Raw genomic sequence first — 16150 nt, 5'->3', positions numbered from 1 at the left:
CAATTTCACATTCCTTAATAGCTCTTCTTTGGAATTGCATTAGCTAGAGTCCTGTGTATATGTTTTTGTTTCGTCACACATCATACTCTATAGTTCTACCTCATTCATTCTTGAAGCAACTATTTGTATTTCTGTTTTAGTTTAGCGACACACATGATGTCTACGACAACTCTAGCTCCTGTTCTTATCATGAATGTGCATCCTCCTGTCATATGTTTGAGCCTATACATATACAAATTTCTCGCGTATTCATCGTTATCAAACGATTGTTTTCAATTTTAATACTTGTGCTCCTAAAGTTCCTTGCCGTTGGCTTCTATTTTATTGCTTCAATTTTCTTAATTGAAACCACAGTATAACAGTTCCTTTGTCCTCGACTCACTATTTGCTTCAGAGATTGTTTCTCCGCATGTTAGTCCTTCTGACTTCTTCTGTTCATGTTAGGTGAGTTGTTTTATGACTGTTACGACAGGGAACAGCTATTTCTAATTTTCTATGATAATCTTCAATTTTTACTTTGAAACTTTCTTTTGTGTTCTGAGTCTTCTGAATATTTTTACTGTCTTTAGTCTTTAGCATACAAAGTGACTACCATCTCTTCACTTGCTGTGAAGTGATTTCTTCCTTCCTCCTTCACCTTGTGTATGAAGTTAGGGTGCATTTTCTGAAACTGGATGCAGGTACCATTCATTAGGCATTAAGTGTATTGGGATTCTGTGTGCTTGAGCACTATATGGAAGGCTTCAATTTTTCATCTGAATAATCTTATTATTTTCTTTGAAGTTTTATAATAAAATGGAAAATAAGAGGATGAAGCATAATTCTTCTTCCTTCTGGAAAATCATTTGTTCTAATTTTCTAGCTCTGCTACCTTAGTACCTTGGATAGTTTCTCTTATGGTAAGAAACAATCTGTCAGCTGAAATTTTCTGTTTCGGTTATGATCTTTAGGTTTTGAACTTAATTCTTCAAAGGTACTAATTGGTGAGGAGATTAAATTGTGAGCATATATCTCTGCTGGGGTGCAGTCGTGCAGAGATTTTGGTCTCGCACCAAAATAGTTTCAAAACTTTCCTCGTGTCATGGCATATATCACTTGGTAATCTATCAGATTGGTAACAAACTTTTTTCTGTATTTTTTTTCCCAACTTTTCCTTGCCACATGTGGAAATTCCGTTACCTTGAGACTGGGTTGTTTATCTAGGCAAAGCTAAGATGATATTTGATACTCCTCACCTGCCAATCAAAAGGCAACAAATTTTCTCTATGATTCCATTAAAATTTCCTAACTTTTTCTCAATCATACATGCATGTGGTACTGAAGAAAGCCAACAAATTTTCCGTTTCATCTGGCCTCTATATAAATATAATCAATAGGTTTCTCCAGTGCTATGGCACATTGGTTAAATATCCAACACCTGCTACGTTAAGCCACGTGAAAATCAATGCCGTGTGAGACCGTTCGTGTAATAGGATTTTATAGTTTTTTATTTTGGTAGATAAAATTTTAGGGAGACCGATACCTCAATTTAATGCAAGAAAATTTTCTGGGTTCAAAGAGTAATTAATAATAGAAAATTTTATATTTATCTTGTTTCAAAAAGATGAGTGTTTCTTTTTTTGGTCCCGAGGAGTGTGGTTAAAGCTTGCAATTTATCAAATACGACTCTGACTTGTTCTACTTGACTAAACTTGTAAGGAATCAGTAATTAGAGGTTTTTATTATTATTGAAAATTACTATGTTATGGGTGTATTGAAAATCATTGTGCAAATGAGTTAATAATGCTTTTTAATAAATATATTTTTATTTTTAATTCATTAACTTAACATTTGTAAGTTTTTGCAATTTAAATATCATGTCGAAAGAGAGCATAAACTTTCATTTTTTACATTCCTATGAGCTCAATTTTTTTTCATAGTGGTTGTATACTATTATTGCTAATGTCATATGAGCCGAGCCCGCTTTGCTCTGGACACTGATCCAGAATTATGGGCCAGTTAAGTTACAATGCCCCCAAAATTAAGTTCTTCAAAATTTACATTTAAGACTCTTTTTGGCGGCTTTTTGAAAATTTAGTTTTGGATCCTAGTTTCTATCTTTGCGTTAAGTCACACCTTTTTTTATATGTAAAAAAGAAAAAAAATAGTTGTCATGCAATGTTAATTATATTTTTTAAGCATTTTCATATCCTATGATGCTCCGAAAAATATCTTAATCCTATGAATGTGATGTTGGCCCAACAAACAACAAAGTGTGCTGTCGCTTTTATGTTAGAACAAAGTGCAAATAATTGATTTTTATTTTTTGTTAACAAATGGTTGAAGTTGATACATCTGACAAATATGCAAGCTTCATTATTCTCTCTACATTAGTTGAACGTAGTCTGTCGCTTACGTGATATTTTATTGTACACTAATTTGATATTCAGAAAAAATATCATTGATATTTTGAAAACAATTTTCTATCTATATTTTTTACTTTTTAAAAATAAAATACAAAATAAAAATCTACCGTGACATTTATAACAGTTAAAAGGTAAAATAGCCTTAAAATGTTTGACAACAACAATATATTAACAGTAGCCTTAAAAAAATATTAACAGTAATTTATGCCGTGTAAATAATTTTAAAATTTTACATAAAATTTATTTTAAAAATATAAGTCATTAATTTAAGACTAAATAGAGCATGCATTGCTAGTGGATTTTTTTTTTTACATTATTGTCCAATTATATACAAATATGTCAGATAAGTTTGTTAACTTTTTGTAATAATTATTTAAATTTTTTTATCAAAGATGATTTTTAATCGATCAAAAATGTAAAATTTTTTAGGAATAAAAAGTGAACCTCTTAATTTAATTATAAATCTCCTTTACCTACTGACATATCAAATAATAACCTGAACGAATACAAAAAATAAATAACTTGCATTTTTTTTTTCAAATCGAAGATGAAGAATAATATGTTGCAATTATATTAATTTAATAAAAAATAAAATGAAATGATAAAATGACGTAAGTATTTTTTTTCTTTCTAGTAATTAGTTATTATTATTTTGTCGTAAATTTGATTTTTATTTGATGAGTAGTAAAAACTGATAAAGACACGGGGCCCGCAATAGAAATGTAGGATCTACTGAGTGTTGACAGCCCAACTATTGATGATATAGCATGTGACCTGAATTTGGGCCCAGCAATTGCCGAATATACATCATCCTTATCGTTGAACTTTACCCAACCAGGACAAAAAAAAAAAAATCCTAAGATGTTAAACATTAATAAGAGTCATTAAAGCACTGGTTAAAGTATGAATTATAGATGCATTTGATACCCGACGAAAAAAAATGAATTATGGATGCATTTGATACACGCTAAATAGAACAGTATCAGACAAACGTTTAAGTCACATGATAATTTTTTTGTCTATAAATTGTTTGATGGACAATCAACAATACAAATAAAATAATAATATAAAATTACTATAATACTTTAAAAAAATATTTACTGATCATTAATTAATAATATAAATACAAATATTACTATTATTATATCTAAGCTTCTCAACTTTTAAAATTTAACGAGTTTGGTCTCTAAACTTATATATAACTTTTGAATTTTGTACAATGTTAATTGATCGTGCATTGTTTTGGATGTGATAATGTTTACAGTTGATGTTATATTTATATGTTTCAAAAATATTTAATTGTATTTTTTTTGCCTTTGAAGCAAAAGTTTAAATCCTATTACCTCCACAAGTTTTTATCATTTTGAGTCTTTCCAAAAAAAATATATTTCCTTATCATGTCAAAAAATATAAAAACTTTAAGGACATAATTCGTGAAATTTTGAAAGTTGGGAAGCAAAAAGTGCATTTTATTAAAAAAAAAATTACAATTTCAAAGCTAAATTAATTTATTTACAAAATTTGGTGCCATTTTCTCCTTTTATTTGTTTTAGGTACAAATTTAGTCGTTTATTACAACTTTATGAACTAAATTGATTGATAATATACAATTTCAAGTCCATTTTCCTTTTTGTTAATTTTAGGACCAATTTGACCAACTATTGTAATTTCAAATTGACGATTCACTCAGACTTTTACATTTATTGTGTAATAATACAATTGTTAACGTTTATAATTGTGATTATTATTTCAAAAGATATGAGTAAAATAGTGTCAATTTTTTTAGAGTATAAAATTAAAAATTAAATTATAATATAATGGTAGAACACAAAATGATATTATTTAATCATAAATTATTACATTATTGACTTTCGTAATTAGAATGAGTTTTAAAGTATACATGAATATGAATATAGGATGAGTTATAAGAAATTATAATGCATTTTTTGAGTTTCTTAGTTTATACGTAAAAGAAAAAGGAAATGAGTGAAATGACAAGAATGGAGTGAGGAGCCGTATGGTTGTTGCGAGAAAGCGAAGCAATGGCATTCAAAGCAGGAATCCAGAGCGGGAAAGTGGGCCATAAACGTTCAGATCCCAGTTGTCAAACCAGGGTTAAGCAAACCCTAGTAAATTTCCAACCCCACATTTCAAATTTAGCCAACCCCATTTCTTCGCATATATAAACTCCCAGACTCACATTCGAACGGGAAAAGGCGTCTTCATAAACGCCGCCCAAAACCATTTATAGGGTTTTCTTTTCTTTGCCAAGAAAATGAGAGAGTGCATTTCAATCCACATTGGTCAGGCCGGTATCCAGGTCGGAAACGCCTGCTGGGAACTCTATTGCCTTGAACACGGCATTCAGGTAAGCTTTCAAATGATTTTATTTTCGGCTTCGGCTTCGGCTTCGGCTTGGGTTGTAATGCTTCTTTTTTTCTTCTTTTTTTTGTGTTCAGCCCGATGGGCAGATGCCGAGTGACAAGACCGTTGGAGGAGGAGACGACGCCTTCAACACATTCTTCAGCGAGACCGGCGCCGGAAAGCACGTGCCTCGCGCCGTCTTCGTGGATCTTGAGCCCACCGTGATCGACGAAGTCCGAACCGGCGCGTACCGGCAGCTCTTCCACCCGGAGCAGCTGATCAGCGGCAAGGAAGACGCCGCCAACAACTTCGCGCGTGGCCACTACACCATCGGAAAGGAGATCGTCGATCTCTGCCTCGACAGGATCCGAAAACTCGCCGACAACTGCACTGGTCTCCAGGGCTTCCTTGTCTTCAACGCCGTCGGTGGCGGCACCGGTTCCGGCTTGGGCTCGCTTCTCTTGGAGCGTCTCTCCGTTGACTACGGGAAAAAGTCAAAGCTCGGTTTCACCGTTTATCCTTCGCCTCAGGTTTCGACCTCGGTGGTGGAACCCTATAACAGCGTCCTTTCAACGCACTCTCTCCTTGAACACACCGATGTTGCCGTGCTTCTTGACAACGAAGCAATCTACGACATTTGCAGGAGATCACTTGACATTGAACGCCCTACCTACACCAACCTTAACCGTCTCGTTTCCCAGGTATATAGTCAAAACTTTTTTGAAACGAATTTTCAGTCGTTGATTCTAACCGTTAAATAAACATCGAAATGATTAGATTTTAATGCTTGATTAAAATTCAAATCATTGGTCTTCATGTGAAGGTTTTGAGTTTCTGATTTCATGAATGTGTTTGAATTGACTTAATAATTTAAATTCGAATGAACCTGGATTTCATGTAATGAATTTCTCCATGCATTCCCATAGTTATAATTTGGGTGTCAAGGAGATCTAGCTCAATTGATTGACTAAGGTTCATGAGTTCTTAAAGCTCTTGATGCTTTCTTCTGTCTTTCATTTCTACGAATAAAAAAAAAGGTTAATAATTCGGGTGGCTTAATATTTATTAATTTTGATAAGTCTAAATCTTACTAAAATCTGATTGTTACGATGAACTGAATCTTAATCTGTTTGATTTTTTTAAAAATTTAAAAATTTGCAGGTGATTTCATCCCTCACCGCCTCGTTGAGGTTTGATGGAGCACTGAACGTTGATGTGACTGAGTTCCAAACCAACTTGGTTCCTTACCCTAGGATCCATTTCATGCTTTCCTCATACGCCCCTGTTATCTCTGCTGAGAAAGCATACCATGAACAGCTTTCCGTTGCTGAGATCACCAACAGTGCCTTTGAGCCATCCTCCATGATGGCCAAGTGTGACCCTCGCCACGGCAAGTACATGGCGTGTTGTTTGATGTATCGCGGCGATGTCGTGCCGAAGGATGTGAATGCTGCAGTGGCCACCATCAAGACCAAGAGAACCATCCAGTTTGTGGATTGGTGCCCGACTGGGTTCAAGTGTGGTATAAACTATCAGCCTCCAACCGTTGTTCCTGGAGGTGACCTTGCCAGGGTGCAGAGGGCTGTGTGCATGATTTCTAACTCCACCAGTGTGGCTGAAGTGTTCTCAAGGATTGATCATAAGTTTGATCTCATGTATGCTAAGAGGGCATTCGTGCACTGGTATGTGGGTGAAGGTATGGAAGAGGGTGAGTTCTCGGAGGCTCGTGAGGACCTTGCTGCTCTTGAGAAGGATTATGAGGAGGTTGGTGCCGAGTCTGGTGATGGAGATGATGATGGTGAAGGAGATGATGATTATTAGAGTGTGTCAAATATCTCCTATATCGTGTTTGATGATTAGAGTGTGTCAAATATCTCCTATATCGTGTTTGATGATGTGCACTTTTTCGTTTTCTTTTGGACAAAGTTTTATCATGTGTGGTTTTTGAATGATGATTGTTAATCAATATATGTGCTATGTAAGTTTCTATAATTTTTCGCTTCTATTATCTATATTTTCGGTCTTGTCTTCGGTGTTTTTGTGATTCATCGTTTAATTAATAATCGTTGCTAATGTTTGAGAAAAAGGCAGGGAAAAAGTGGGTCTGCTCGTGCCATTGTTGTGAAGAAAGTGGCAAAACTTATTCTATTTGGGATCTCAATTCTGAAGACAGATGGTAGAAATGCCATTTGGTGGGGTCCTTTTTGTTGGTGGGTCTTCCATCGTTGTTTATGTGTAATTTAGAATGTTGTAAACTAAACTTTAAATATTTGATACAAATTATTAAAAGGAACACGAAACTATACTTCTACATAGAAACTAAAAATTACTTTTCACCAATTCAACAGTATGGGTGACAAATCGATTTGTCAATTCAATTAAAAACAATTTCTGGTGGTCCTGCTGCGTCAACAGACTGGGAACTTTCTTGCTGTTGCTGAAAGTCAAGCATTTTCTCAGTTTCCTTCTCGTCAGCAGCAACTTGAACCTTTGAAGGTTTTGCCGATTTGATTTAGTTGTTTCAAGCTTGATTTCTTTTGTGGTTTCTTGGTAGCTTGTCTGTCCTGTTTTTGGTTTACTATTGTCAACTTTTTCAGTGTCAAAATCATTAGGCACCTCGTGACCAGATATATTTAAATCTTAAGAGTGATTAGAACAATCATAAGCATCCTCTTGTTTTTTAATGGACTTAGAATCAGCAAAAGCATTATCTTCTCCAACACATGCAACCCCATTGCTCATGACCGACTTTGGGGATATGTAGTTAAAAGAAGTTTGAGAGGGGGAGCTAAAGCTCCTGGGTGCCCCTCCTATATCTATATGTCCATGTATGACTAAGATATCAAGAATATGTCTAAATTTCTTTAGAAATACTTTTAAGATAAGAAAATAAGAAAAAAAAATAAGATGAATTTTTTCATAAGCTAAAATAAGTTTTTCATTAATTAATTTATAAAAATTTTCTTATATAACTTATCTAAAAGATGAGAGGTCATCTACAAATTAATTAATGATTAACTAATAAAGATCTAATTTTAACTTATGGAAAAATTTAATTTATTTTTTTCTTCTACAAGTATTTCTAAAGAAATTTATATCCAAACAAACTCTAAATCATATCAACTTTTCAATCTATTTGTCCTTAAATATATGACTAAAATATTAAGTCATTTGGACTTTCTAACAAATAATTAAAGACATTTAAATTTTTTTAACCAAATATAGGTTTATATATAATTTTTGAGAGACCTTATTATTATTATTATTATTATTATTATTATTATTATTTCACTCTTAGGGCTATCTTCTTTCTTCTTATTTTCATGTTTCTACTTTCATAAGTCCATGATTCTCTCACTCTGTGTTTGCATGTTCTCAATTTCTCTTTCTCTACATTTGTAAGACGTTTTATGTCACTCTTGCACACTAAGACCAAATGGGAAAGAAAACTTTTTAAAGAAAAATATAGGCCAAATTAAACATTTATGTGACAAATTAAACTTTTATTATATGGGTCCAAAATTAACTTTTAACCATTATTTGAAAGATAATAAAAAAATTACAATATTATAATATTCAAATATTTTTATTAATATTAAATGTTAAATATTTTTATCAATATTATACTAATAAAATATTCAAATATTTAATAACATTTTAGTCTTTTATTTATTACTATCTTTCAAATAATAGTTGAAAATTAATTTTGGACCCATGCATTGAAAGTTCAAAAATAATTTGTCCCATTAACTAATTCCACTTACATTTTTGTCTCTAAAAGCTCTCTCACCCACTTGAGACAATGACACAAGGTGTCATGCAAATGTACAAAAAGAAAGAAAAATTGAGGATATGTAGGTAAAGTGAAAGAATTGGAGACCTACAGGGATAGAAACATAAAATAGGAAGAGATAGATTTAAGAGTAATCTAGATGAAATCCATAAACACTAAATGCAATGAAAGACATAAATCCTAATTGTAGAATTGAATCCAACCTTTGAAGACTTATAGAGTCAATAGAGACTTGCAAAGGCAGAGAGTCCTAAAAAAGGTAGATAGCTATCCTGAGGGCTTGCAAAGGTAAAGAGAGAAATAAGGACATGAGAAAGGCATAAACATAAGAATAAAGAGAAATACATAGACTTAAGAATAGAGAAAGACCTGTGAGAAAAGATACACGGTGAGAAGAAAAAAAATCCAAGGAGAGGATCGAGAAGTGAATGCGGCAATGATGAAGTGCGATGGAGTAAGAGTGCAATATACAATGAAGTGGGAATGCAAATATATAATGTGGGGTCTGTCTTAAAGGTGGAAAAGCAACAGGATGGGGAAATGCAAAATAATGTTGGGAATTTTTTTTCAAAGTAATTAAAATTAAAACAAACACATAAAAACAACATAAACAAGGATTTTGACTAAACCTTAGGAACTTATCTATTATTCTTTTAATATAAACTGCATATGGTATTGTAAAACTCAGAACGAACTGACCAATATGACCGGGAATCAAGCCATGACTGATCCAATCAAGTTGTCATATTTGATATGCCAACAAATGAGGGCAGATGTAATTAAATAAATAAAAATAACATTAGTAATGCTATAAAACTTAGGTTGAACTGAGCAATTTGATTGAGTTCCAAGCCTGGGACTATTCCGATCAAGTTATTAGATACAATATGCTAGCAAACGGGGACTGATATAGTTAAACTAGATGAAAACAAGATTGGATTGGTAAAGTTCGATGACCTGATTGTAACTTGTGGTTGGGGGCAAAAAAGATAAAAAAAAAAAAGAAAAATCTTTCCAAGTTTCCAAGAGATAAGAATAAGAATGAAGATCTTGACGACTAGATGTGCATTGTGTTATGTCTTCTATATTTGAAAAGGTAGCAACATGAAATGAAGAAAGAAAGGAGGAAGGGAGCCATGAAGTTCACAATTCAAGAGTATGTGATACTATGTCTATATGTAGACAAAGCGATTTAGGATTACACTTAAACAATCAATAGGATTTTTTGGAGTTTATATTAGTTATATACTTTAAACGAGAATGAATTAGAGGAGGGATGAGACGGTGGGATAATGAAGCTCACAGGTCAAAATATGTGCGACGCTGTAACTATGATGTAAACAAAGTAATTTAGGATTATCAATATACAATCAAAATGCGTCCTTTAAGTTTATATATACTTTAAAAGATTGCCACATGGGTTTGTATATTAAATAATTGATACACAATTATAAAAAAATCTTAATATTATAATTAAATTTATAAATATAAATATATAGTTGCACAAAACCAAAATGTTGGTACATTATTATTATTATTTAAACCAATTATAGGTTTAATATCAAATTAGGTCCATGTATGTTAATTTATTATTTTTATTTTATAGGACATGATATAGTTATATGTCAATTTATTTTTTTAACTTATTTATTTTATATTTTGTAGTTGGCTTGTCATTTAATGTAGATGTAATTATATCAACAACAGTTTAATTCTGATTGGACTACTGAACCGTGAATGAACTTTATTAATTTAAATAACCGGTATGAACTTTACAAGTATAATCAATTATTCTTGCCTAAAACGTGTGTCCAAAGAAATCTTTAAGTCTGAAAAAAAAAGTACACTATCCCTTCCTTTTACTCGGCCTTTCATATATATCCCCAGCTTCTAGCTAAATAAAATCAGATATAATAAAATAGTAAAATATATAATATTTCATCTTTCTTTTGTTTTTCCCTGTTCAGGGGACAGAAGAAGCAGACATAAGTTCACCAAAAAATAAAAAAACAGACAAAAAAAACATAAAGGTGAATACGTGTTTTAACTTCTAATGCAGGTTCTGAACGGAGAAAAAAATATATATTATGTTGGATGAAGCACTTATTGTCAGGACCGAAAGTTATAATCGATAAACAATAATACAATTTTATATTTTCAAGGATTTTTAAAGTCATACATAATCTAATTTAAGATATTTCAGGCATCAAAGCTACTAGAACTGAGTTAGTGGTGAAAGATTGGTAAAGCTTATTCTTTAAAGTTCAAATTTCATAATTAGCATTGTACCCTAAAAAAAATCCAATTAGCTTCTTCTTGGTCATTGTAACCATGAGTTGGAATTTTATGTTTAGTTTGGCAAAGGAATCTTACATTCAACACATCCCAGGCAGTTGACGCAGTTTTGTCGGGTAGTTAGCATGCACAGACTAACTCAAACTTGAAAGTGATGCTTAATCTTCTGTGATCACTTTATTCTATTCACATTTCACAGCAAACTCAATGAAATAATTCAGAGCAAAACAGCAGCTTAGATGTTGGTTTCAACAGCGTCCAAGCTTTTGAACGAGCTGATTCTCTATTTCAATTCTCTTATTCATGAGGGTAGCATACTTGGAAACCAATTCCTGATCTCCAGCACTCACTGAGAGTTTGCAGCTCAGAGACGTTTTCTCCAATTTGTGCATGTACATATCAGATATTGGTAAAAACCCACCCTTCTTGTTGCAGAGCCAGCCATGAGCAGCTCTCAATGCAGCTCCAAGTGAAGCTGAATCTTCACCAAATTAAAGAATTTTTAATACTTAATTAGTTTAGTTTATCACTTAACAAGGAGAAGAACAAACTTTCACCATTTTACAAATAAAAAAAGTATTTGCAATAGAAATATAGATATACATGATGTTTAGAAAAAAGGAAAACACTGCGTGACATGTAGTGTAAACTTAAAACTCAACAACTTAGATCAAATCTTGTTTAAAGAGAAGCCAACACTTTTTGTTCATATGTCAATAGGAATCTCTCAAAGGGACAGGACAGAATTCGGAGGTATCTAAACGTAATGTAGATAAGTGGATCAAACAAACTTTCACATCATTAAGAGTGTCTAGAGCAGAAGTTGACAAATTTTGCTTACCAGGTCTTTGAACTGTATAGACATCACAACCGAAAATTGATGCTATTGCACTAAGGATGCAATGATTTGCTGATGCTCCACCAGTAGCTATAATTTTCTTTGGAGGAGAAGGCATTCCAAATCTTTCAGCATGAGCCCACATTGAGAGAAGTTGACCCTCAATTAATGCTCGTACCTGTAATTTGGCTTATTGGTCAATAGAAATGTTTTTTATTTAGGATTTCAACTACGTCAAGGAATTCCCATGTGATTTCTAATCTCAGATGCAGGATCAAACTCCTCCACTTCTTTTTCCTTCAGTCCATCAGGAGTGCCTGAGAAATTTTCTATAATATAGCGGTGGAAACCAACTGAGACAATAAAAAGTTTGTTAGTAACTTCTTGAGGCAAAGTCAACTGATTATTCAGTACAAGTACTTTATTGGTTGCAAAATTAAACAGCCACCTTGAAGAGGAGGTAGAATTTCATGCTCCTTTTAGTAGAAACCTAATTTTCCACCTATTAATGAAAAAACATTGTGAGAAAGGAGAGTGGATAACATAGGAAGAGTTCGTGATACCCACCATTTAAAGGTTGTGTTTGCTGCAGAAATTTATTGAAAACATCCCAAGATTTGTCTGCATAGCAGTTGCGCACATCTGACATTTGAGATAGAGTCCAGATTTAGTAATTACAAGAACCATTTATATAGGTTTATAAGCAAACAAACAATATATTATATATGTACCAGACAGATTCACAACAACAGTACCTTCTCGGGTAAGGGACCCATTTTTGTATACCAACATTACCATGTAACCTTCTGCATCAACCTGATTAGGGAAGACATGTCCCTCTAATCCTGGATTAGGATCTTTAGTGATCATAAATACCTGAGATAAGCCAGAATTAATTACAACTAAAAGCAAAGGTGTTAATAAACATTTTTCTTTAAAATATATGTTCAATACTAGAATGGAGAGCATAAAATGGGATTTAATTATAGCTTCTATTGGCAACATATGCAGCTGCTGTAATTTCCAAAGTAACAGCATGAAATTTGGACCAACAAAATAAACATAACACTATGCATCTTAACCTACAGTGTCACTGGTGCCGAGGCTGATGGCAAGATCTCCTGGAATATTTAGGGTCAAACCTGCAGATCCAAAATGGTTAGTTTTTTATATGAGCAGGCAAAATATAGACAATATGAAATATTGTTGGATAAAAATAGTACTTGGCAACTAACACTACGAATGGAGTTTTGGATTTTCCTGTTTTTTTCTCAGGAAGGGGGGTTGATTTTCATCATTCAAACTTTGACATAAGTATATAATTAAATCCCACTAGAAAGAATATACAAAATCAAAGGTAAATGATAGAACATGTTAATGAAGAAATTATGGCACCTGCCACACTATTGGGATTGTCTCCTGACCATTGAACAACTAAGCAATCCTTGTTAAAGTGATACCTAACAAAATAAATAAACATCACTCATCAATCTAAGTATTTTTTTACACAACTCATGCAACAAATAAGTAGATAAAGAAGAACCATAACAGTTTTATATTGTAATTTAAACAAAGATTTCACTGCACATTCAATATGTCATAACTCACAAAACAACATAGACCATTTTGGCCAGCAAAGGGTTGTGGAGAAATTTTATATCCTTATAACGCAACAATTGTTGATACTTATTGCATATAGATAGCATACAAATGGCTTCGGAGGTCTGAAAAAAAAATGAAACAGAAAATGCAGATTATACAGAATTATATTTTGTAAGAAATCATATCTAAGCCATGACCATGACATGTGGGAGATAATTAGAGTAATTTGGCTGGCAATTATGCAAGTGGTGAATATCAAATTGAAAAATATTCAAATTTCAGAATAGGAAAATTCTCATTGTACAAATAAACATCAACTCCAGCATATATTATTTAGCTCTCTAGGTTCTAAGTTAGTATGTTACCCAAGTGTTGACTTGATTTGTTGCGAATTGGTGTACTATAAAATTCATTGGAAATTGATAGTACATTAGCTTCTAAGCATATAACAACCTGTCTTAATTTTTCTCATATTCCAAAAGAAAACTTAGTGGAAAAAAATGTCCAACAAACCTCTCTACAAAATATGGAGCAATATTTCCAGCTACAGCATAAGCAGGGGCTAACTCTCCAAGTTTTGACTCCAAACCAGGGGCAGTTGCCTGCAATCACCATTAGAATCCACATACATTGGTTAAACAAGAACTTCAAAATAAATAGTCACTAAACCCCCGCCACACATAGAGGCACAACAAAAACCAAATCAACAAGAGTTAATAATATCAATATAAACCTCAAGTGCAACTTTAGACCAGGACTTTATATCCATTAAATTCATGCCTGCACCATCAGAATGATCAATGGCAGCATAAGCGCCAACGAGAAGAGACGCGCCATGAAGGAACTAACAAGCGAGATCCTTTCAGTGCTGCTATAAATTTCTGGCCGAGTATCAAATATCTTCTTAATCTGTGGGCCAGTAAACCTCTCATATGCATGAGATCCCGTGACATGAACCAACTCCAAGGCTCCCCCAAAAGCCTTCTCTATAGCCCTACACTCAGCAGTGGTGCTAGAATCCATCCAAATTGGGGATTCCTTAATGGAAAAAGCATTTTCAAGCTGATCCAACAATGGCCTCTTAGGATCCAATACACACTACCATGTTGTTGGCCACTGCCAGAAACAGCAGCAACCTTGGCAAAATCAAAATTTGGTTTTGAAAGCTTTTGAAGCATTAGGTCAAGAGCTTCCAGCCACATCAAAGTGGGTGAAACGATTCTGCCATTGCCAGAAGGGTCTCTGTATACCCCATCTTTGGTTTTGTAATGGGGCAAGTCGGAATCGAAACGAACAAGCTCTGAGGCTACGATGTTGAGGTTGGAGTCCAACACTGTGGCCTTTAACGATCTTCAACACAATAAAAATTGAAATTTTAATTTCAGCTTTTACATGAAATTGAAAGTGAAAAAATTATGATGCAATTGAGGGAATTGGACTTACTGGGTGGAACTGTCGAATCCGAGAAAGTAAGAATCCTGAGGAAGAGATAATTCGGGCATTGGATGTTTTCACAACACTCAGTGCAGGGCTGATTTTCGAAATGGCCACATTGTGATTCATAAACGAGTTTTACAGCGCTGATTTTGGATTCGATGATAACAGATTTGGATAAACATGAAACAGAATCATCCCATAAGTTGGGATTCGAATCGTCTCCCATCCAAAACAAAATAATTGGAGAGTATCAACTAAAAGAAGAGACTTTCGGATCAGATGTGGCGTTTAGACTAAATTAGATAGTTATTCATAAACTCACCCTTTCACATTTATGAAATATTTTTTTTTGAAATGTTACTTATGATAATATTTTTTTTATGGGTTAGTTTTTAATTTTTTATATTTTATTTTTTATTTATAAAATATTTATTTAATTTTTTATTATCTTATATTAAATATGTTATTTTATATTTTTTAATTATTTTAATAATTATTTTTATTAAACATTTATAATTTAATAAATTAATTTAAAAAATTTCTACTGCTAATTTTGCTAATTTTCCGTTGCTAATTAACTTTTAATTAATTTTGCCCGAACCTAATCTTTAACTTACGAAAGAAATTTAATTTATTTATCATCTTATTTTCTTTTCTGTTAAACACTTAACAAGTTTATTCAAATAAAGTCTACGTGCAGAAGAACGATAAGTAAGCTTTTCACTCTCATTATTTTCTTAATTAAAATATACAACTATAAGGATAACACTCTCGTTGTTTTCTTAATTAAATGTCCTTAATAATAGTTCCTCTCTCCCTCTCCAGGAACATTTCATACATATCCAAACTAGCAATTTTTTTCTTTCAATCGTATTAAACTACTTTATTCTTATCTTTATGTATATATTTAATCTTCTTAACCACCTCCCTTACAACCCACCATATTTTATTTATATCTCTAAATTGAATTCAAATAGTTTTAAAAAGAATTCTCAATAATTAAAAATATCTTATATAACAATTTAAATTTTCATTGTAAATTTAAAATATAATTTATATATTTTAAAATATTTATTTATTATGAATTTTAAAATATAAAACAAATTATATATTTAAAAATATGCATTTATTGTAAACTTTAATTATAGAAAAATAAACAAATGTCTTGTATAATACACAAACTAAAATACTAATTACAAATAAATTATAAATTATAGCTTATCAATGATACATAGATTCAGGAACAGAGATAAAGGGGGACTAGCAGGGCTTCAGCCCCCCTCCCCAAAAGCATTTTTTTTAGTAATCCTTCCTGAGAAGTTTTAATAAATATATAATAAGTAATGAAATATATGCTCAGGGACGGATGCAAGGGGTTAACACTTAACAGGGGCTTCAATTCCCCCTCCCTCAATT

The 16150-nt window shown here is 32.6% G+C and overlaps 1 protein-coding gene and 1 pseudogene across 3 annotated transcripts; one reads left to right on the top strand and one right to left on the bottom strand.

Annotated features, from left to right (window-relative positions):
• Positions 1-4590: 4590 nt before the first annotated feature.
• On the top strand, positions 4591-6761 carry LOC100807401 (tubulin alpha-1 chain). Its single transcript, XM_014776272.3, has 3 exons — positions 4591-4773; positions 4865-5470; positions 5931-6761. Exons 1-3 carry the CDS (start codon positions 4681-4683, stop codon positions 6588-6590), a joined length of 1359 nt encoding a protein of 452 aa, XP_014631758.1. The 5' UTR covers positions 4591-4680; the 3' UTR covers positions 6591-6761.
• A 4088-nt stretch (positions 6762-10849) lies between these two features.
• Positions 10850-14799, bottom strand: LOC100806868 (xylulose kinase 2-like; annotated as a pseudogene). Of its 2 annotated transcripts, NR_174998.1 has the most exons (11): positions 14741-14799; positions 14031-14647; positions 13811-13899; positions 13304-13419; positions 13091-13155; positions 12782-12837; positions 12451-12571; positions 12263-12337; positions 12144-12197; positions 11699-12048; positions 10850-11338 (listed from the first exon to the last, which is right to left on the bottom strand). The product of NR_174998.1 is annotated as a xylulose kinase 2-like, transcript variant 2 (transcript). The 2 variants fall into 2 exon arrangements; NR_164004.2 differs by lacking the exon at positions 13304-13419.
• Positions 14800-16150: the final 1351 nt, after the last annotated feature.

This window comes from Glycine max, chromosome 6 (genome assembly GCF_000004515.6).
Source record: "Glycine max cultivar Williams 82 chromosome 6, Glycine_max_v4.0, whole genome shotgun sequence".
NCBI classification, from domain to species: Eukaryota; Viridiplantae; Streptophyta; class Magnoliopsida; order Fabales; family Fabaceae; genus Glycine; species Glycine max.
The sequence above is the reverse complement of the archived record's forward strand: the minus strand, read 5'-3'. Positions and strand labels throughout refer to the sequence as shown.